Source organism: Vigna unguiculata, chromosome 10 (assembly GCF_037176805.1).
Source record: "Vigna unguiculata cultivar grain cowpea cultivar isolate G323 ecotype 2 chromosome 10, ASM3717680v1, whole genome shotgun sequence".
NCBI classification, from domain to species: domain Eukaryota; kingdom Viridiplantae; phylum Streptophyta; class Magnoliopsida; order Fabales; family Fabaceae; genus Vigna; species Vigna unguiculata.
Genome location: NC_140801.1, coordinates 4,145,877 through 4,167,712, shown reverse-complemented (window position 1 = coordinate 4,167,712; position 21,836 = coordinate 4,145,877). Strand labels below are relative to the sequence as shown.

General features: G+C 35.5%; 1 protein-coding gene, 1 long non-coding RNA gene and 1 pseudogene across 5 annotated transcripts; all 3 read left to right on the top strand.

Annotated features, from left to right (window-relative positions):
• The first annotated feature begins 7,317 nt into the window (after positions 1-7,317).
• LOC114166374 (disease resistance protein Roq1-like) lies at positions 7,318-13,867 on the top strand. Of its 2 annotated transcripts, XM_028051093.2 has the most exons (6): positions 7,318-7,980; positions 8,076-8,394; positions 8,539-9,081; positions 9,163-9,435; positions 9,564-10,292; positions 13,224-13,867. In XM_028051093.2, exons 1-6 carry the CDS (start codon positions 7,352-7,354, stop codon positions 13,668-13,670), a joined length of 2,940 nt encoding a protein of 979 aa, XP_027906894.1. In that variant the 5' UTR covers positions 7,318-7,351; the 3' UTR covers positions 13,671-13,867. The 2 variants fall into 2 exon arrangements, with proteins under 2 accessions (XP_027906894.1, XP_027906893.1); XM_028051092.2 differs by having other exon boundaries at positions 8,076-9,081.
• Positions 13,868-14,750: 883 nt separating this feature from the next.
• On the top strand, positions 14,751-17,666 carry LOC114166378 (uncharacterized). Of its 3 annotated transcripts, none has more exons than XR_003599908.2 (3): positions 14,751-15,192; positions 16,195-16,319; positions 16,889-17,666. It is a non-coding gene; the product is annotated as an uncharacterized LOC114166378 (long non-coding RNA). The 3 variants fall into 3 exon arrangements; XR_003599907.2 differs by having other exon boundaries at positions 15,519-16,319; XR_014985259.1 differs by lacking the exon at positions 16,195-16,319.
• A 707-nt stretch (positions 17,667-18,373) lies between these two features.
• On the top strand, positions 18,374-20,953 carry LOC114165114 (uncharacterized; annotated as a pseudogene).
• The last annotated feature ends 883 nt before the right edge of the window (positions 20,954-21,836 follow it).

The window sequence follows — 21,836 nt, the reverse complement described above, 5'->3', positions numbered from 1 at the left end:
ATATTTTTCATCTTATCATACCTTTAATTATATATTTGTTTTCATTTGTGTGATTCCTTCCAATAGTCTCCAAATTGTTTATAAGACACACATTTGTTAATTTTTTTATATTTTTATTTTTTTGTTTATTTTCATCATGTAGAATACTATTTCGATAAATTTTATCTAATTAGTTTTTATTTTCTAACTCATTACAATCATACTTTAATTTTTTCACTACAATTGTATAAATAATTTTTATTTACTACAATATAAAAATTTAATGTAATTGCCATTAATATTTTTTTACCACCATCCAACATATATTGTGGTTTAAAAGATACAAGATTTATGTTAAAATTTTATTATTATATTTATTATTTGTTCTTTGCGTTATTTTAATCAAGTGATGTATTATAACTTTTATTAGTGTATAAAAAATAGATTCATTACAATTTAAAAAATTGAAGTAAACAAACATTTAAAATATATTTTAATTTAAATATTTTTTTCCTTTTATATTTTTTTAAGAATTTTTTTTCCTTTTATATTTTTTTAAAAATATTTTTAAAATTTATCAACTAGGTTTCATTAATGTTTGCAAATTTAATAAATGTTTTGGTTCTCATTAAATTTTATTTGGTATTCTAATATAAAATGTAAACAATTATAATTTATTTCAAAGTATTTGATATCGAAAAAATAACGATACTCCTAATATTGAATATTTGATAATATTATGTTTCCTTTACCGTAATTTTTTATTATTTTATAAAAATTTGATGGGGAAAACAACAACAAACAATATACCAGAGAATGCACCGGATATAATTTCCCCTAACTTGCAAGAATCTATGAGGAGCAATAATCAAAGAGCAGCAATAATAAATCACCAAAAGCACAAATAAAGACACCAAGATTTTTAACGTGGAAAACCCCTCAAATCAAGGGTAAAAACCACGAGTCGTCCAGACCAAAGAAATAGCTCCACTATGATCAACAAGAGTACAAAAGAGTCTCAATCAATAGCACAAATTAGTGCCAACACCCAACCAAATAACAAAGCAACAAAGCTTTCAAATAGAGAAGAACAAGAGGGGAAAACCTCTACAAATCACTGCTGCAGTGCGAAATTAATATCTCCCAACTCAGACCTCGTATCAAAGATCCGACCGGTCAGAATGAAGAGCAATGAGTTCCGAACCTGCTGTAAAAAATTCAGCCCGATCCAACGGTGAACGAATCCGGAGCGCCGAATTTACTGCGACAGCTCTATGAAAAACATGAACAGAATTTTCCCTCTACCTCTCCCTCTATGTGTTAGGGCTTTCAGTGTATTCTGACTCTATTGTTCTGCCTCTCTCTTTATTTTATAGCCTCCTCTCCACTAGGTTTAAGTGAGACATGGGCTTCTCAAATTTTGGGCCTTTTCTCCACATAGGAAGGGAGCCCAATACCCAACAAATCTCCCCCTCACAACTATGTGGAGATAACCGCCAAACCTGCGATCTCACAACAAACTTCAAACTTTCCTCTTGGCAATGCTTTAGTCATCATATCAGCACCATTATCATCTGTATGAACCTTTTTCAACTCCAACAACATAGCATCCAAAGCATCACGTATCCAATGATACCTCACATCAATATGTTTGGATCTAGAATGAAAAGTTGGATTCTTACCAAGATGGATAGCACTTTGGCTATCAACGAACAATGAATAGTTATCTTGCCTAAAACCAAGCTCCTGCAAGAATTTCTTCAACCATAATAACTCCTTGCATGCTTTAGTAATAGCAATGAACTCTGCCTCTGTAGTAGACAACGCTACACACCTTTAAAGTCTTGATTACCAAGCCACGGCTCCCCTTGCAAACTTTATCAAATAGCCCGAAGTGGACTTTCTGGAATCAATATCTCCAGCCATATCTAAGTCTGAGTAACCCATCAAAGTAGGTTTATCACCTCCAAAACAAAGCTTCATATCAACTGTACCATGAAGATACCTCAAAATCCATTTCACAGCATTCCAATGCTCTCTACCTGGGTTTGACAAAAATCGACTAACTGTACCAACAGCATGTGCAATATCTGGTCTTGTACACACCATCGCATACATCAAACTGCCCACCGCAGATGCATAAGGAACTCTACTCATATTGGTCTTCTCAACTTCATTTGAAGGACTCTGTTTAACACTCAGTTTAAAATGAGTAGCAAGAGGAGTACTCACAGCTTTAGCATTTTCCATCTGGAATCTCTGCAACACCTTCCTAATGTATTGCTCTTGTGATAGATAAATCTTCTTTTCTCTCCTATCACGTGAGATATGTATGCCAAGAATCCTTTTAGCAGCTCCCAAGTCTTTCATGGCAAAAGACTCGCCAAGTGTCTTCTTTAACCTGTCAATTCTGGAAATATCTTTCCCAACAATAAGCATGTCATCAACATATAATAACAGGATAATAAAGTCATCATTAGAAAAACTTTTAACAAAGACACAATGATCAGAAGTAGTCTTCTTGTAACCCTGCTCACACATAAAAGACTCAAACTTCTTATACCACTGCCTTGGAGCCTGCTTCAAACCGTATAGACTCTTCCTTAGCCTACACACATAATCTTCCTTGCCTTCAACAAGAAAACCATCAGGTTGCTTCATGTATATCTCTTCCTCCAAATTACCATGAAGGAAAGGTGTCTTCACATCCATCTGCTCAACCTCCAAATCAAGACTAGCAGCTAAACTTAGCATAGTTCTGATGGATGACATTTTCACCACAGGTGAGAAAATCTCATTGAAATCAACACCCTTTTTCTGTCTGAAACCTTTCACCACTAATCTGGCCTTGTACCTTGGAAGTGTAGAATTTGAATCTTGTTTCACCCTGAAAATCCACCTAGTTTCCAATGCCCTTTTGCCCTTAGGCAATTTCACCAAGTCGTAAGTGTGATTATCATGCAAAGATTTCATCTCATCTTGCATTGCATCCAGCCACTGTTTCTTCTCTTCACTATCCAAAGCCTCTTCAAAACACTCAGGTTCTCCACCGTCAGTCAAGCTTATGTACTCATCACAAGAATACCTTGTAGAAGGTTGTTTCTGTCTATTAGACCTCCTGAGTTGGACTTGAGGTGATTCAGATATATCACCAAGATCATCATCATCATCATGTTCCTCTTGAGCATCATCAATTGGAACCTCTACTCCACTTCCAAACTGTTGATCATCAACATCACCATGTTGCTCATTGTCTTGAGCTTCCATTTCAACATTCTCCAAATTGTGAGCGGACAACCTCATCGGATTACCATCAGTGAGATTACTGTCTTTCTCGGGTGTGGTCTTCTCCACCTTATCAATGTCTTCAATGGTATGGTCTTCCATGAATTGTACATCACGGCTTCTAACAAGCTTCTTCTCAACAGGATCATAAAACCTGTAGCCAAATTCATCCTCACCATAGCCAATAAAGATACATTGTCTTGTCTTTTTATCTAACTTGGATCTTTCATCCTTAGGAACATGAACAAATGCCCTGCAACCAAAGACACGCAAATGATCATAGCTAACATTCTTACCAAACCAAATTTTGTCTGGCACCTCAGTATTCAAAGCAACTGCGGGACTGAGATTAATAACATGCACAGCTGCAAGCAATGCCTCTCCCCAAAAGTGCTTAGGCAACTTTGCTTCTGAAAGCATACATGTAACCCTTTCAACCAAGGTCCTGTTCATCCTCTCCGCTAGACCATTCAACTGAGGAGTTTTAGGAGGAGTCTTCTCGTGTCTAATACCATGCTGCCTGCAATAAACATCAAAAGGTCCACGGTACTCACCACCATTATCACTATGGATGCATTTCAGCTTCTTGCCTGATTGCCTCTCAACCATAGCATGAAATTCCTTGAACTTTTCAAGTACTTGACCTTTCCGCTGAAGAGCATAGACCCATAGCTTCCTGGAACAATCATCAATAAAAGTAACAAAGTAAAGTGCACCACTAAATGACTTTACCTTTAATGGGCCACAAACGTCAGAATTCACCAATTCAAGCAATTTTGACTTCCTTGAGGGTGGATGCTTCTTAAAAGATACTCTGGTTTGTTTACCAGCTATGCAATGAGAACATTTCTCCAATTCTGCATTTCTCAATCCCATAAGCACATCCTTTTTAGCTAAGCAGTTAAGCCCTTTCTCACTTATATGACCAAGCCTCCGGTGCCACAAAGATGCCTCCATATACATAGCATTCACACTGTCTTTAGCAACCAAAGCTTTAGTCCAGTACAATTTAGATTATTTCTCCCCTCTGGCCATAACCAAGTTACCTTTAGTGAGCTTCCATTTACTAGAACCAAAGTGATTGTCATAACCACAATCATCAAGCAACTGTACAGAAATTAAATTAAAACGGACATCCGGAGCATGTTTGACTCCTTTAAGCAACAACTGCACTCCCATGTTGGTTTGCAGGCAAACATCACCAACACCAATCACTTTAGACTCACCATCATTACCCATCTTCAACACTCCAAAATCACCAGAAGTGTAAGATGTGAAGAACTCCTTCCTAGGTGTAACATGCAGTGTAGCACCACTATCAATAATCCACATGCTCTCATCAGATACAAGATTAACGGACTCAAAGTCATGAAGAAGAACAAGATCACCATCTGTAGCAGTAGTGACACGATCATCATCATTATGATCACTCTCTCTGTTTGCCCTTCTTGTCTTTGTTCTCCTTTTTCCACTTAAAACAGTATTTTTGAATGTGCCCAGTTTTATGACAAAAATGGCACTCTAAATTCTTGTATCTTGACTTGGACTTGCTCCTACTCTTCTCTCTACCACCTTTATGTTCCTTTTTCTGACTTCTCCCCCTAGCTTCTGTAACAAGCATCTTAGACTGAGATGAAGAACCATGTGCCTTCCTTCTCATCTCTTCATTAAGAGCACCGCTCTTTGCCATCTGAAAAGAAACAACACCATTCGAGGCAGAATTCGTAATTGAAACCCGAAATACCTCCCAAGACTCTGGTAGAGTATTAAGCAACCATAATCCCATAACTTCGTCATCAAACTTTATGCCCATTCCTGACAATTGATCTAGGAGCCCTTGAAACTCATTTAAGTGATCAGAAATAGAAGAATTCTCCCTGTACCTCAAATTCATCAAGCAATTTAACAAATACAATTTATTATTGCCCGACTTAGAAGCATACAAAGACTCAATCTTCTCCCACAAAGCTCTGGCATGTGTCTCATTAGCAATATGATTATAAACATTATCTTCAACATATTGCCGAATAAAACCACATACCTGTTGGTGCTCAAAATCCCATTCTTCTTCAGACATAGAATCTGGCTTCTGTGTAGTAAAGACCGGAAGATGCAATTTCTTGACAAATAATAAATCTTTCATCTTGCCCTTCCACAAATGATAATTTGTACCATTCAAAGCAACCATCTTTGCATTTGCCTCCATCATTCAAGCAAGTAAATATAGCCCAACCAAGAGCTCTGATAACACACTGATGGGGAAAACAACAACAAACAATATACCAGAGAATGCAGCGGATATAATTTCCCCTAACTTGCAAGAATCTATGAGGAGCAATAATCAAAGAGCAGCAATAATAAATCACCAAAAGCACAAATAAAGGCACTAAGATTTTTAACGTGGAAAACCCCTCAAATCAAGGGTAAAAACCACGAGTCGTCCAGACCAAAGAAATAGCTCCACTATGATCAACAAGAGTACAAAAGAGTCTCAATCAATAGCACAAATTAGTGCCAACACCCAACCAAATAACAAAGCAACAAAGCTTTCAAATAGAGAAGAACAAGAGGGGAAAACCTCTACAAATCACTACTGCAGTGCGAAATTAATATCTCCCAACTCAGACCTCGTATCAAAGATCCGACCGGTCAGAATGAAGAGCAATGAGTTCCGAACCTGCTGTAAAAAATTCAGCCCGATCCAACGGTGAACGAATCCGCAGCGCCGAATTTACTGCGACAGCTCTATGAAAAACGTGAACAGAATTTTCCCTCTACCTCTCCCTCTATGTGTTAGGGCTTTCAGTGTATTCTGACTCTATTGTTCTGCCTCTCTCTTTATTTTATAGCCTCCTCTCCACTAGGTTTAAGTGAGACATGGGCTTCTCAAATTTTGAGCCTTTTCTCCACATAGTAAGGGAGCCCAATACCCAACAAAATTAATTAAAATTAATATTAAAGTAGTAAGAAAACGGGTACGGGTATGGATACAAGATTATACCCGTTACCCGGTGGGGATGGGAATGGGATAAAAGTTTGATACCCGTTGGGTTTGGATATGAGAATGGGGATGAACTTTTTTTACGGGGATAGATATAGGATAGTGAAACCCGTCCCCGCCCCGTTGCCATCCCTAGTTGGGTGCACAGAGGCGAAGGGAATGGCTTTAAAGATGCAGATTAAAAGCCACATGTGTCTGGTGGATTTTCATTAGGTAATAATTATTCCATTGAATTGAATGCCAATATATATCATATATGTGATATTCTAATTTTGACCGGTTAAGAATACAAAAATACCTGTAACAGTGTATTTAAGTTTTGTCCTAATATGCTATAATATTCGAGTCTTTTGTATTGGGTGTCTACATATCAAAATAGGTAGCCAGAAAAAGGGTAAGGACCAGGTCAATCGTTACGTGTACAAGATGCATCTGAGATGTAGCCTAAAATTTTCACTATAATTGCTTTGGTTTAATCATAAGAAAACAACTTTCGCAAAAGGTATAATTACATTAATTATTAAAATGAGACATAGACCAGCAAGCTAGAATTCAAAATAAATATAAATGGAAAAAAGGTAATGTTTCTTTAATAATAACTACAAAATGGTATTAAATAATGTTACAAAAATGCGTATGATATAGTTTTGTATCTCAAATAAAAGGGAAAACTAAATTTTCTTTGCGTTTTTAATAAAATGAATGACAGTAATCTCTTTTGTAGTTTTAATAAATGATACAAAACTTTTATAATAAAGTGATCTCTAATTCTTTTATTTTACAAATAAATTCAGGTATAGTGACGTTTCTCTAAATTATATTTATACTTTCTATTTTTTTTTCATTATTAGAAAGGCCTCATTAGATATGCGTTAATGTGAAAAGAATATGTATTTGTTATTCTTTAAAATTTAAAAGGCCTCATATATTGATTTTAAAATCAAAAGTAAAGCTAATATGTAATTTTCAAAAAACGGATCATCACTAGAGAAGTTTTCATAGTTAATCAGTGTAATGTTTTCTTTGGGTGGACAAAGTGGGTGTAGGTCTAATTTCTTCAATGGCCAAAGTAAAAAGTGTTCTGTAATGGTCTTAACGCGCTTCCACGGCTATAAACAAATATTAATCTTTTGCTACTTTGAATGGTTTTGTGTCTGTAAAGAGATCATCTCTCATGTGTTGCATTATTGCTTTCTCTTCCAACACTTCAGAACGTCACCAGTTTCTTCCATGGAATTCGCCTCTTCAACTTCCAAACTTCCACAGATGTATGATATGCTGATTAACTTCAATGGAGAAGACATCCACAGGAAATTTGTTTCTCATCTCGATTCTGTCCTCTCTGCTGCTGGACTCACCACTCTCCTTCACCACCAGAATGCAGTCAACGACATGGATATCCAACAACCTATTCTCAATCTCTGTCGTGTAGCAATTGTTGTTTTCACCAAAACCTATTCTCAATCTGCTTGGTGTCTTCATCAGCTTCAACAAATCATTGAGTGGCACAAAACTTATTACCGACATGTTCTGCCCGTATATTACGAAATTCAGCCATCTGATGTTCGTCTTCAAAGGGGTGATTTTGGAAAAACCCTCAAAGCAACTGCACAGCAATCATTTTCAGCACAACAACTGGAGCATGGCATGTCCGGGTGGAACCACGCACTCAGCAAAACTGCAGATTTTTTTGGATGGGATGAGAGCAATTACAGGTAAATCACCCGCTCACTCAATAACCATATTTTTAAGCTTGTATTTTAATTTTTGTTATACATGACTTCTTTTATAACTTCTATTGAACTTGAAGGAGTGATGCTGAAGTAGTGGACAAAATTGTTAAGAGCGTTCTTAATTTAGCAGTCTTGTCTGCTACTAAATTTCCAGTTGGATTACAATCCCGTATGGAGGAAGTGATTCAAATTATAAAAAAAGAATCCACGAAAGTTTGTAGGATAGCGATATGTGGAAAGGGAGGGTCAGGTAAAACCACACTTGCTAAAGCCATCTATGATCAAATTCATGATACATTCACAGAGAAATTTTTCATTGAAGATTTTGAACAAAAACAACTTTGTAGCATTGAGATGGGAAGAAGTTTGATTCCGGAAAGAATTTATGGGAAAAAGGTGCTCATTGTACTTGACGATGTGAATTTTTCTTATTATTTAGAAATGATTGTAAGGTCACGTTTCGGTGAAGGAACTGTAATAATCGTTACAACAACAAAACAAAACCCACCGTTCACAAGAGATCTTTATTCTATTTTTCAGATAAACTTAATGAACCCAAACGAGTCCCTTGAGCTTCTTAGTTGGCACGCATTTAGAGAAGCAAAACCAAAAGACGAATACCATTTCCTTGCAAAAAGAGTAGTTGCTTATTGTGGAGGACTACCTCTACTTCTTGAAGTCATTGGAAGTTGTTTGTATGAAAGGACGAAGGAAGAATGGAATAACGTATTGTCAAGATTAGAACGTCTTCCCCAGCATAAAGTTCTAGAGATATTGAAAATAAGTTTCGACGGTTTACCTAATCAATATGAAAGAAATTTATTCCTTGATATATGTTGTTTCTTTGTTGGTAAAGATAGAGTCTATGTTACAAAGATCCTGAATGGTTGTGGAGTAAACGCTGAAAGTGGAATCAGAATTCTCATAGAACGTAGTCTCATAATAGTTAAAAATAACAAGTTTGGATTGCATCCTTTGCTAAGAGAAATGGCAAGAGAAATTGTTGCCAAAATTACTTCAGGAAAGGAACCTGAGAAGACCAGTCGACTGTGGTTTGATAAGGATGTACTGTTAGAGCATATTGTAAGAACATTCTTTATCTATTGTTTTTAAACTCTTTTTAAAAGTGTTTGCTTTCTCATGTGCAATATATTTGTTTTTTAGCTATTTTCATCACAGGATAAAAAAGTCATTCAGAGATTCCCTCCGAAATGGTTTCTAACTGTAAGAGATTTCTTCAAACATGATTATTTAGAGGTAAGAGACGCAATAAGAAGGATGAAACTCGGTGGACATTGTGAGTACCGCTCTAAGGAACTAGGATGGATTAGGTTGGAAAATTTTTCTTCAGAATTCCTACCTATTGGATTTCTACGTGATGCAATAGCCATTGATTTAAAACACAGTCTTCCTCGACTCGTCTGGAAAGAACCCCAGGTTTTATAACTTCACATTTTATTTTTGAACCTCTGCCCAAAATAAATATAGTATTTGTTTCCACTTACAACTATTTTATTCCATCACTTTCTTTTCTAACATTTTCCAAAAAAACTATCTTCTTGAAGGTTTTGGCATCACTAACAGTCCTTAATCTTAGTCACTCCAAGTACTTGACAGAAACCCCTGACTTTTCGAGACTACCAAGTCTTGAACAACTCATTCTCAAAGATTGCCCAAGATTGTGCGAAGTGCACCAATCTATTGGAGGTCTCTGCAATCTTACACTTCTAAATTTGAAGGACTGTACAAGGATAAAGAATCTTCCCAGAGAGATATATATGTTGAAATCTTTAAAAACACTCATTCTTTCTGGTTGTTCCGGGATTCACCTAATGGAAAAAGATATAAGGCAAATGGAATCCTTGATAACTCTAATTACTGAAAGTACAGTTATGAAACAAGTTCCTTTTTCAATTGTAAGCTCAAAAAGTATTGGATATTTGTCTCTTCGAGGATTTGAGGGATTATCACATAATCTTTTTCCTTTTATCATGCGGTCTTGGATGTTGCCATCAATGAACCCCCTATCTTATTATCATTCCTTTTGCATGGATGTGGAAGTTAATAGTTGGGATGATATTGCGCCATTACTTAGGATCCTTGTCAATCTTCGAAGTGTTTTGTTGCAATGTGAGACGGAGTTTCAACTATCTAAGCAAGTACAAGATATTTTGGTCGAATATGGTGTAAATATTACAGAATCACACACTTCAAAGCAGCACTTCAGGTCTCTTTTGATCGGTGATGGAAGATGCAAAGAATTCCTCGATGCTTTCAGCGATAGCATTTCCGAGGTTCTTCTCTAACTTTCCCTCTGTTCATTACTTTCACCACCATTGTAGCTATTAATTAAGAGAACACAATAATCCTAATGAAGTATGTAACAGAAACTACATTTGTAAACTTTTAGCATCCTACACCTCTACACCAACACAACATCTTCCAAAAGTATATGATTTTAATAATTCTTGGGATTTTTAGGGCTTTTGAAAATATGAGAGATATATGTGATATGTTATACGGGAAACATGTTGTTGTTGTATTTTATTGATATACCCTGTATATAGAGCAAAATTTTACAGAATATTAAGTATAAAATATTTAGAATATCTCACTCCTAATCTAAAATAATAACTAACATATCTCTAAAACTGAAATATTTTCTAAAAAATAATTTAAATAAAAAAGATATTAAGTAATATTCTTAACATTCCTCTTTGCTTAATATTTGTTTATTTAAAATTTATATCTTCATATTTGATTCTCCATCTTTTGATGATTGATTTTCTCCTCTTTTTGTGCTTGTAATTTTTGTTTTTCTCTTTCTTCCATGGCATCACATCTTTATTCAATTTGGCATCATCCTTTATATTTTTTCTTCTTATATCAACATCATATTCTTTTTCTTTGTCCAGTGTGGATTTCATTGTAGTAGCATTGGACCTTTTGTGAATATTAGAATGTGAACCTCCATCTACTTTCTTCACTTGTACATTTACTTTCTTCCAGAGATATGATTTTCATCATTCTTTCATACTCACTCTATTTGTAGCACATTCCTCCTTCATGAAATCCAATGCAAATATTTTCTTTCATGTAGACTTTGATTACTTCTATGTTTTTAGCATTTTTTATCACACAAACTTTATTTTCAAAGGAGACCTTGTAACATTTCTCTAACATTTGAGCAACACTTAACAAATTTTTGGTAATCTCAGAAACATATAAGACATCAAAAATTAATTTAATACCAGAATGAATTTTAATTGAAACTGTTCATGTACCTTTCATAGCAAGTTGTTCTCCATTCTCAATTCTTACCTTGGAAATATTTGATTTATTGAGCTCCTTGAAAATTTCTCTATCATGAGTCATGTGGTTTGTGCAATCACTATCTATAGTCCATTCTTTTGTAGATTCGTTGGTTGACACATGATGTTGTAAGAAGTAGTTCCTCCTCTAATTTATCCTCCACAATTTGAACATCTTCTTGAGAATCTTAGGATTTGCATACCTTTTCCACATGTCCCAATTAACCGCGCATTTGTGACATTTGACATCTGGCCTCCACCAACACCAGTTGGGTTGATGACCTTTTTTCTTGCAATGGGGACAAGATGGAAAAACCTGTGTGTTGTTGTATTTGCTCCTTATATTTTTCTTGACTATGAGAGCATTCTATTCAGTGTAATTTAAATTACCTTCAACTGCCTCATGATCTTCTCTCATCAATCTTCGTTGTTTTTGTGCTTGCAAGGCATGTATCACCTCTGCCAAGGTAATTATAGACAAATCTTTTGTGTTTTCTAAGGAAGTAATAGATGTCTTATATCTTTCCGGCACCGTCACTAGAATTTTCTCAATGAGTCTAGAATCTGAAAATTTCATCTCAACAATTTTATCTTGTTGGCAATACCCAACAATTTGTTTGAGTATTCTTTAATCATCTCTGACTCTTTCATTCTTTGCATCTCGAACTCCCTTATCAAGTTCAAAACTCTCATGTCTTGAATCTTTTAGTACCCTTCATATTTTGCTTTCAAGTATTCCCAAATTTCTTTGGGAGACTTTAGAGTCATGATCTTGGTCATAATCATTTGTGAAACACCTGCAAACAAGCATGACTTTGTCTTTTTCTTTCTCATTTTTTGTCTTTATGTGCTTTTATTTGAGCCACAATGGGATTCTCAGACAAGGGAACATCACCTTCCTCCACGACTTCCCATAGATCTAGCTCCTCTAGATATGTGTGCATCCTTACCGCCCATAGATCATAACTTTCACCATCAAAGAGTGGAATACCGACATGTGACATATTTCCTTCCATTCTATTAGCAGTAAGAATAATGGCTCTTTATACCACTTTGTTGGGACTTTTAGGACTTTTGAAAATATGAGATATATGTGATATGTTATATGGAGGAACATGTTATATTTTATTGATATATATAGAGCAAAATATAACAGAATATCAAGTATAAAATATTTAGAATATCTCACTCCTAATCTAAAATAATAACTAATTTCTAAAACTTAAACATATCTCTAAAACTAAAATATTTTCTAAAATTTAATTTAAATAAAAAAATAATAAAAATTGTTGGGAATAGTCCAAGTGTGAGTCAAAGTCTCACACTGGATAAAATAGACAAAGTTAAACACTATATAAGAATATAAAGACTCATAACACCATTGCCTTAAGGTTTTGGGATAAAAGTGGTGTCAAATGTCTTATATGTGTAATACAAATGTCATATAACCATATGGAACCACAATCTCTTAATGACTATAACCAAAACATATGAAAGAACCCTTGAGGGGAGATTGTTGGGAATAGTCCAAGTGTGAGTCAAAGTCTTTGCATAAAAGTGGTGTTAAATGTCTTATATGTGTAACACAAATGTCATATAACCATATGGAACCATAATCCATATATAACCATATGAAAGAATATATAACCCAATAATAACCAACTAACCAATTGATTATGCTTGTGCTAAGCGCTAGCAAATTTTTAATTTCCACTTTCTTGCTTTACTAGCTTTATGATTGTTTTATTCCTAGTGATTGTAGAAATATACACTAAGAGAGTCAAAAACAGAACCGCATTCTAAATCCATATAGAAATGGTGATATATACCGAACAAAACTATTAACCAGATTTGTTTTAATCATGTATTTGTTTTTGTTTAACTAAACATGTCCTTATTTATCTCATGATACAGGTATTTGCAGGAAGTGAATCTTGTGATGTTTCTCTTCCAGGTGACAATAATCCTAATTGTTTGGCCGATATGGGTGAGGGCTATTCTGTTTCTTTCACTGTGCCTCGGGATCGTGACATAAAGGGAATGGCTTTGTGTGCAGTTTATTTATCAACCCCTGAAATTGTGGCAACCGAAGATCTTAGAAGTGTCTTAATTGTTAATTATACAAAATGCACATTGCATATACACAACCATGGCACGGTAATTTTCTTTAACGATAAAGATTGGGAGGGTATAATATCAAATTTAGGATCAGGAGACAAGGTTGAGATTTTCGTGATTTTTGGTCATGGATTGGTAGTGAGGAGAACAATTGTGTATCTTATATTTGGTGAATCATATGACATAGAAAAGGAGTCTACATCAAAGAAAAATTCCCTCATTAGATTTATAAAAAAATTGTAAGTCATTTATCCTCTTTTAGAACAGCACGATCCCTTGAGTTATGGAATTTATTTTGTCATACTTTCGTTGTGTCCTTGAGTGGAATTCATTTGTATAGCTTACAGTTAAGGAATTCATGTTTATTATCCTGTTTCTCGCTCCTTGCATCGTGTTTCCTTGGTTTTATTTGATCTATTTATTGTATTTGCTTTCTGGTTGTTGCTTTTGTCAATTCTTTTACCTTTTAGCAGCATATAATAATAATTTATTAAGAAGTCCTCCAAAAGAAATACTGCATTATGAAATAAAGATAGCCGCGATTCGATATTTTGTTACGTGTTTTGCTTTGTTATCTGTTAGAAAGTCTCTGTTTTTGTTTCAATTTAATAAGCACCGTAGTCTCATCCCTTTATTTAAGACTAAATAAAACAAAGTTTTATTTTATTTTTTTGTTTATTTACGTTTATTCTATTTGTTCTATGTACATTTTAAATATATCATGTTTTTCATTTATTTTTATAAGTTTGATTAGAGCTTTCAGTTATGTACACCAAAACTTTTTAGTTTAGCAGTGAGAAAACCTCAATATATATGGAGGAAAAATCCACGGAAAAATCTTCCACTAATAATAATTAATGAGTACACCATCAGTTCTCTTGAAGCTTCTTCTCTTCACCAAAACATACCACCACTACTAGAAATTTACGATTTAGTTGCAAAATTTACTGTGAAAAAAATTCATAAAAATTTCATGCAAAATTTATTAAGAATTTACTTATTATATGATTTTTTTTCTTACTGATCTTGATCCGCAGAAAATTTCACAAAACTTTCTTATATTTATTACGATTATTTTTGCAAATTCAAATCAACACGTATATATTTAATAGATTTTGAAATTTGGCAGGAAACTATTTTAAAAATTACAAATTTCCTGCAAAAATTTACTTAATTTATTTTCGTCGGAATTTGATAAAAAATTATTGAAATCTATTTTACTTTACGATTATTTTCATACAAAGTTTTAATTCACAGCAAGTTTATACTTTTTTCTTATAAATTTCTTTTATAGATTTATATTTGCAGGAAGTTAAGGGTTAACATTTGAAATTTCGCAAAGGACTTTTTTCAAACTTTCTTATACTTATAGAATTTTCAAAATTATTCGCTATCTCCTCTCCTCCAATGGCTACAAGTAAGTACGTTGATCGGCATAATCGCGTGCAACCTTGAGGATCCAAAACGGAAAGCACGCCTTCATCAATCTAGGGTTCGATTAGAGGTAAAGGAATGAGGGCCTTCGACTTCAACATCGCGCTCAACAATCTCGAGAAGTACGTTTTCCGCGAACACGTGAAGGAATCTGGCAACTCCGCCGCTGTCGAAGAGTATCAGATCGACATACATCCTGTTGTTAACGCTTTCATCCACGGACAATGATGACATGGATCGTTCCTCCACTGCCTTTACCTCCTTCATCCACAACGAAATCAGCCTTGGCAACGCCAAGGAGCAAATTCTGCCTTCGGCCTCGATTCATATGGTAACTAACCATTTCTCTCTGCTCACTCTTCTTTTAGTTTAGGTTAGGTTTTAATAAACTGATTTTAGTGCGAAGTTTGTGTACTTGTCGTTCCTCTGCTTTAGGCGGTTGCAACTCAAAGGAACGAGATAGAAAGAATCTTCTTAAATATATGTGATTTGTCATTTATGCATGCTGAAATTTGTGATTTATGCAAGTTTAAATTTGTTAGTAATTGAATGATTGAATATGGTGATATGCTAAAATTGGTCATTTATGCATGCCGAACAAAGTTTAGAGTTTCATATTTTCAATAAAGCTTATGATCCTTTTCCTTGGAAAACTAGACTTGAAATAACACTTGGAGCAGCCTAAGGGTGAACTTATATTCATGAAGAATTAGAAATTCAGGTTAGAGTTTAATAAATATGATTATAAATTATTCTTGCTATGATCATTCATTGCTCAAGGGTGAACTTATCTTCATGAGGAATTATAAATTCATTGTTATGATCATACAAATAGTGAAATACAATATGGTTTCAGCCTTGAAAAATAGTCAAACATATTTTTCCTTGTGAGTTTCTATTGAAGTCATTTATAACTGTCATTTGTTAGACAACTATAATTGACCTCTTAGTTGGTATTCTGCAGTATATATAGACATTGTAACAGAAGTTCCTCATTTATGAAAATTTTTCCTTTGATACAAAGCAATATATGGATTTTGGTTCCTTTAGTTAGCATTATCTTGTTGGATTTTGAATTTGGTATATTTCTATTTCCTTGCTATATTTTTTTCTGGTAGTTTGGCTATACTTATGTTTAGTTCTTTTATAATTTATCAAATTATAGCACTTAGGAAATGCAGAAGACAGGATAGAATACTTTGTCTCTAAACCAATACTTAAAAAATATTAAAGTGTATTGTATCTAACAAATGTTTGATGAAGTTGTTTTATTAGTGCTCAATTGTTTCTGTTTATTGATGACATGTTAAACTCTGAGCCTTTCTACGTGAAGGGAGTTGAACAATTTCGACAAGCTTCAGAGATTTCACTATAGTGTGTGCCTGCACAATATGGACTTGGTTTGGCAAAAGACTACATAATCTAGGAGCATATAGATGGGTGGTTTCACTGTTAGAGGTTTTTCTCTTTAATTTTTTGATTTTGATTTATTTCTTATTAAGTTAGACACTTCCATTTTTATAACATTTAGGAAACATCATTGAACTGATTGTAGGAAGCATATGAGGTTGCAAGGGCAACTGCTTATTTTTTTCATAAACTTCTCATGTATTTGGAAACTACTTGCTGATATTTTTCTTAGCAATATGATGACATGGATTTTTCTTCACTTGATGTTTTATTCAATTTTATTTTATTTTGGACTGTTGTAACTTGCATATGCTAGATGTTATCCTTGGATTGATGATGTTCTAGAATGGGAATCTAATAAGGAAGCTTTCGGTGCTTCTATAAATTCTTGGAGGAGGACCTGCTTTTTTGTTGCAAGACATGCCAAATTTTCATATCAAGAGCCAAATTTTGATACATTGGGCTATTAGTTGCTTATTTTCTATTGAGGATTATGTCTTTCTTACTATTCCCCTAAAATATGAACTGTTTGACATTATACTTGTAGCTAGATATTTTTTGTCTTAATTATATTTCAATTTGAAAACTAACATATAAATACACAAACTATGATGCAGGCAGGGAAGCATGGAGTTTCTCTTCTCTTAGCCCAACACAAAGCCAAACACATATCTTCTATCTTGTTCTACTTAGGTTGCTATAATTGAGGAATGACCATTGAAACCAAACAGGGGAAAGAGTTCATTTTCAGGTCCAAGCTTATTAATTCCAAAATTTGTGGGACAGTCTTTGCCCCCACGAGAACGGTCTACAACTACTCTAAATTGTTGTCCTGATGATGGCCAAGATTGATAAGTATGAAAAATACTTATTATTCTTATTTTATTGGACCTCTTAATTGTACTTAATCATGTGTTTTGTGGGAAGTTTTAGGTTGTTTTTAGGTTAGATATATTTTGTTATCTTTGAGATTATTGTATAGGAAAGTGAAGGATTGGAGAAGAAGTGAGGTTATTCTGTCAGGACCCAGTCGCCCAGCGAAATGGACCAGTCGCCCAGTGAGTGTGCTCTTTCGCCCAACGAGTAATCACCGGTCACCCAGCGAGTAAGTCATCTCGCCCAGCGAGAAGACGGTTTTCTGAAGTGGTTATAGTTTCGAAAAGTTACACGAAACTGTGTGCTGGAGTGTGGGAACGCGATAGAACCAGAAAGGAGACGAAAAAGCACCATTCTAGGGCAAGGAGACTTCACAACAATTCATCAATTCCATCAAATTCATCCATCTTTTGTTCTAGATGCTTAGGAGTGACTAAACTCCTCCTTCATTAGGGTTGGATGTAATGAACCTATACTCTTTGTAATTTTCCTATGCAATGTAACCTCTTTCGTTGTTCATATGTTTTATCTCAATTATAAATGTGCTTGATGTAAATCTTTGCTATTTGGTTGTATCTAATTATTGGAAAATGAATTGGAACTTAACCTTGGATAGAACAACCATGAGATTGGGTTCTAGGAATAGACGTAATCTCTAGGTCATTCTATACATCAAATCTTAATGTAAGTCATGTGTTAAAATAGTTAAGGAATTAATATTTTGACATATTTGACTTAGAACTTACTTCTAAGGAATTAGGGGTTAGTAAGCTTATGATGAGGATGTTTGAGCACGATAGAGAAATTGTGTAGGAAATATTGCGTTAGTATGGTTCATGAAATCCAACCTTGATGAAGTGTTTCTTAAATCCTTTTATAACTTTAGTGTTTATTAATTTTGCATCTTGTTCTTAAATTAAACCAATATTTTACGTTGACATTATTGCTAAAATTAGTAAATAAGCACACTTAGACAAACGAACACAAATCCCTTGGGAAAACGATACTTGGACTTCCATTTTTACTACTTGTAACGAATTGGTACACTTGCCAAAGAGTTAACAAGTTTTTGGCGTCGTTGCCAGGGATTTGTTTGTTTTTGATTTGTTTGATTGTGTTATTTACCAGTTTAGGCTTCTACATCATTTGTACATTCATCTTTGTTTATAGTTTGTATATCTTTAGTTGTATATGCTTATTTGTCTTTTCTAGTGTTGTTGTTCTGTATGAGTAGCAGGATTCGAGCTGATAATCTACTATTTGATCCTAAAATTGAAAGAACAGCTCGTAGGAACAACAGTAGAAGACGAAGAAGAGGGCAAATTTAGAAGGTTAAAGAAGAGATAGAGGCAGCATCTACTTATGAACAAGCTATCTTCTCCTCAACTGATCAAGAGGAGAAAGAAATGGCTGGTGAAGGACATGGTGACAAGCATGTTCGACGTACTCTGGAGGATTATGCTTCATTCTCCACCCCTCTTAATTTCAGCAGCATCGCACGTCCTATGGTGAATGCTGCCAACATGGAGATGAAGCCAGCTTTGATTCATTTAGTCCAGAGTAACCAGTTTCATGGCCATTCACATGAGAATCCATACACCCATTTGGCTACTTTCTTGGAGATCTATAACACAGTGAAGATTCACCAAGTGCTAGATGAGGCCATCAGATTGAGTCTTTTCCCTTTCTCTTTGGCTGGGAATGCTAAGGTTTGGTTGAACTCCTTTCCTGAGAATAGTTTGACTGACTGGGAGGATGTTGTAGCCAAATTCTTGAACAAGTACTTTCCACAATCAAAGGTCAATAAAGGGAAGCAAGAAATCTCATCCTTTCAACAAGAAGATTCTGAGTCATTGAGCCAAACATGGGATAGGTTCAAAGGCTTGTTACGAAGAACCCCTACTCATGGTTTTGACATGCCTACGCAACTTCCTCTATTCCTTGGAGGATTGCAATCTCATACTAAATTGATGTTGGATGCCTTAGCTGGAGGCAATATCAAGTGGAAGACACCTGAGGAAGCCCATGAAATGATTGAGAATATGGCATCTAATGATAATGAAACACAGAATGAGAGGGCCACTTCACAGAAGAAAGGAGGTATGCTAGAGCTTCAGTCTCAGGATGCAATATTGGCTCAGAACAAAATAATGACTCAACAACTTGAATCAGTAATGAAGAAGCTTTCTCAATTGCCTAAGGAACTTCAGAATGTCTCTCAGGCTCAACACCAACAAGCTGTGCAAGGATGTGAGTTGTGTGGTGGAGATCATCCAAATGGGCAGTGTGTCATGAAGACCAATTCTCAGGAAGAGGTTAACTACATGGGAAACCAAGGCCGTCAGGGTAATTATGGTAACTACAACCAAGGTTGGAAGCCTCACCTAAGCATGGGCCAACCTGGACCTTCTAACAGACCTCTACCTCAATCCCAACCATCTTTGAATGATAGGACCACTAAACTTAAGGAAGCAATGCAACAGTTTGTGCAAGTGTCTATTTCCAATCAAAAGAGCACGGAGGCATCTCTCCGTAACTTGGAAATGCAAATTGGGCAACTTGCTAAGAAGTTGGAGGACAAGCCAGAGAAGAACTTTGGGGCTAATACTGAGGTTAACCCCAAGGAGTAGTGTAAGGCTATTGTTACAAGAAGTGGTAAAGTGTTAGTGGAGAGAGATGTGATAAAAAAAGAGAGTGAGAAAGAAAAAGGAGAGATAAGTGGAGAGAAAAGTGAGAATGATGAAAAAGTTGAGGGAGAAGATGAGAAAGAAGTGGAGAGAAAAAATAGTGAGAAAAAAGAAATTGTGAAGCCACTTCCATATCCCAAAACCCACTCTAGAAAAGAAAAGGAGAAACAATTCTCTAGGTTTTTGGATATTTTCAAGAAACTAGAGATTATCATTCCCTTTTCTGAAGCTCTCCAACAGATGCCTTCCTATGCCAAATTTATGAAGGAATTGCTCACCAAAAAGAGGAAGTACATTGAGGAGGAGACAATTGAAGTGCAAGGCAATTGTAGTGCAATTATTCAAAAGATCTTGCCTCCCAAATTCAAAGATCTAGGTACTTTTACTATACCATGCACCATTGGGAAATTACCCATTGGAAAGGCATTAATTGATTTGGGAGAAAATATAAATTTGATGCCTCTTTCCATGATGAGAAGAATTGGAGATTTGGAGGTGAAACCCACGAGGATGACACTTCAATTGGCTGATCGGTCTATTAAGTGTCCATATGGTGTTATAGAAGATGTATTGGTGAAAGTTGATAAATTCACTTTTCCAGTGGATTTTGTCATCTTGGATATGGAGGAGGATACTGAGGTCCCTCTCATATTGGGGCGCCCATTCATGAAGACTGACAGGGTGATTATTGATGTGGATGATGGTCATCTAAAAGTTCGTGTGCAAGATGAAACTGTGACTTTTAATGTCATAGAGGCCATGCAACATCCAAGTGATAGTGGCAATTGTTTCAGAGTGGAGGTCCTTGATGAAGTGATTGACACAGCTAAGAGTCAGATGCATGTAAAATCCTCTCTTGAGAGAGTTTTGACTGATTCTTGTGATAATTTGACTCTTGAAGAGGAAGCAGAATTGGAAGAAGTCACTATACAGTTGGAAAAGACTAGAGAAGTATCTTCCACTCATGCTAAAGTGGAGAATTTGACAAAGGAGAAATCTGATGATCAAGGCAAACTTGAGTTGAAAATATTGCCAAATCATCTCAAGTATGCCTTCTTAGAAGACGATTGTAAGAAACCGGTGATAATTAGCAGTACACTTTCACAGTTTGAAGAGTAGAGGCTTTTGGAGGTTCTCAAGGCAAATCAAGGGGCTATAGGTTGGCATATTTTTGACTTGAAGGGGATAAGCCCAACCTATTGCATGCACAAAATCATGTTGGAGAAAGACTTCAAACCCATTGCACAACCACAAAGACGTTTGAATCCCACTTTGAAAGAGGTGGTGAGGAAGGAGGTGCTGAAATTGTTGGAAGCAGGGATGATATATCCAATTTCAGACATTTCTTGGGTAAGTCCTGTGCACGTTGTGCCAAAGAAAGGGGGAATGACTGTTGTCAAGAATGAGAAAAATGAGTTAATTCCAACTCGAACAGTCACTGGGTGGAGCATGTGCATTGATTATAGGAAGTTGAATCAAGCCACTCGGAAGGATCATTTTCCACTCCCTTTTATGGACCAGATGTTGGAACGGTTGGCTGGGCAAGCTTTCTACTGTTTCCTGGATGGTTATTCAGGATATAATCAGATAGTTGTTAATCCAGAGGACCAGGAGAAGACTGCTTTCACGTGTCCTTATGGTGTATTTGCTTATAGGCGAATGCCTTTTGGCCTTTGCAATGCACCTGCCACCTTTCAAAGATGCATGCTAGCCATTTTTGCTGATTTGGTTGAGAAGAGTATTGAGGTATTTATGGATGATTTCTCAGTTTTTGGTCCATCTTTTGATTCATGCCTTGAGAACTTGGATGTGGTTTTGAAAAGATGCATTGACACAAACCTTATGCTGAATTGGGAGAAGTGCCATTTTATGGTGAGAGAAGGTATTGTGTTGGGCCATAGAGTTTCTTCTAGGGGAATTGGTGTTGATCATGCTAAGGTGGATGTCATTGAGAAATTACCACCTCCATCAAATGTCAAAGGGGTTAGAAGTTTTCTTGGTC

What these genes read in the sequence shown, in the direction of transcription:
- LOC114166374 (XM_028051092.2), top strand. Translation starts at nt 7,352, where the DNA reads ATGGTCTTAACGCGCTTCCACGGCTATAAACAAATATTAATCTTTTGC. An exon ending in TGGGATGAGAGCAATTACAG is followed by an intron (nt 7,981 to 8,075) that starts GTAAATCACCCG and finishes TTGAACTTGAAG; the next exon opens with GAGTGATGCTGAAGTAGTGG. An exon ending in ATGTACTGTTAGAGCATATT is followed by an intron (nt 9,082 to 9,162) that starts GTAAGAACATTC and finishes TTTGTTTTTTAG; the next exon opens with CTATTTTCATCACAGGATAA.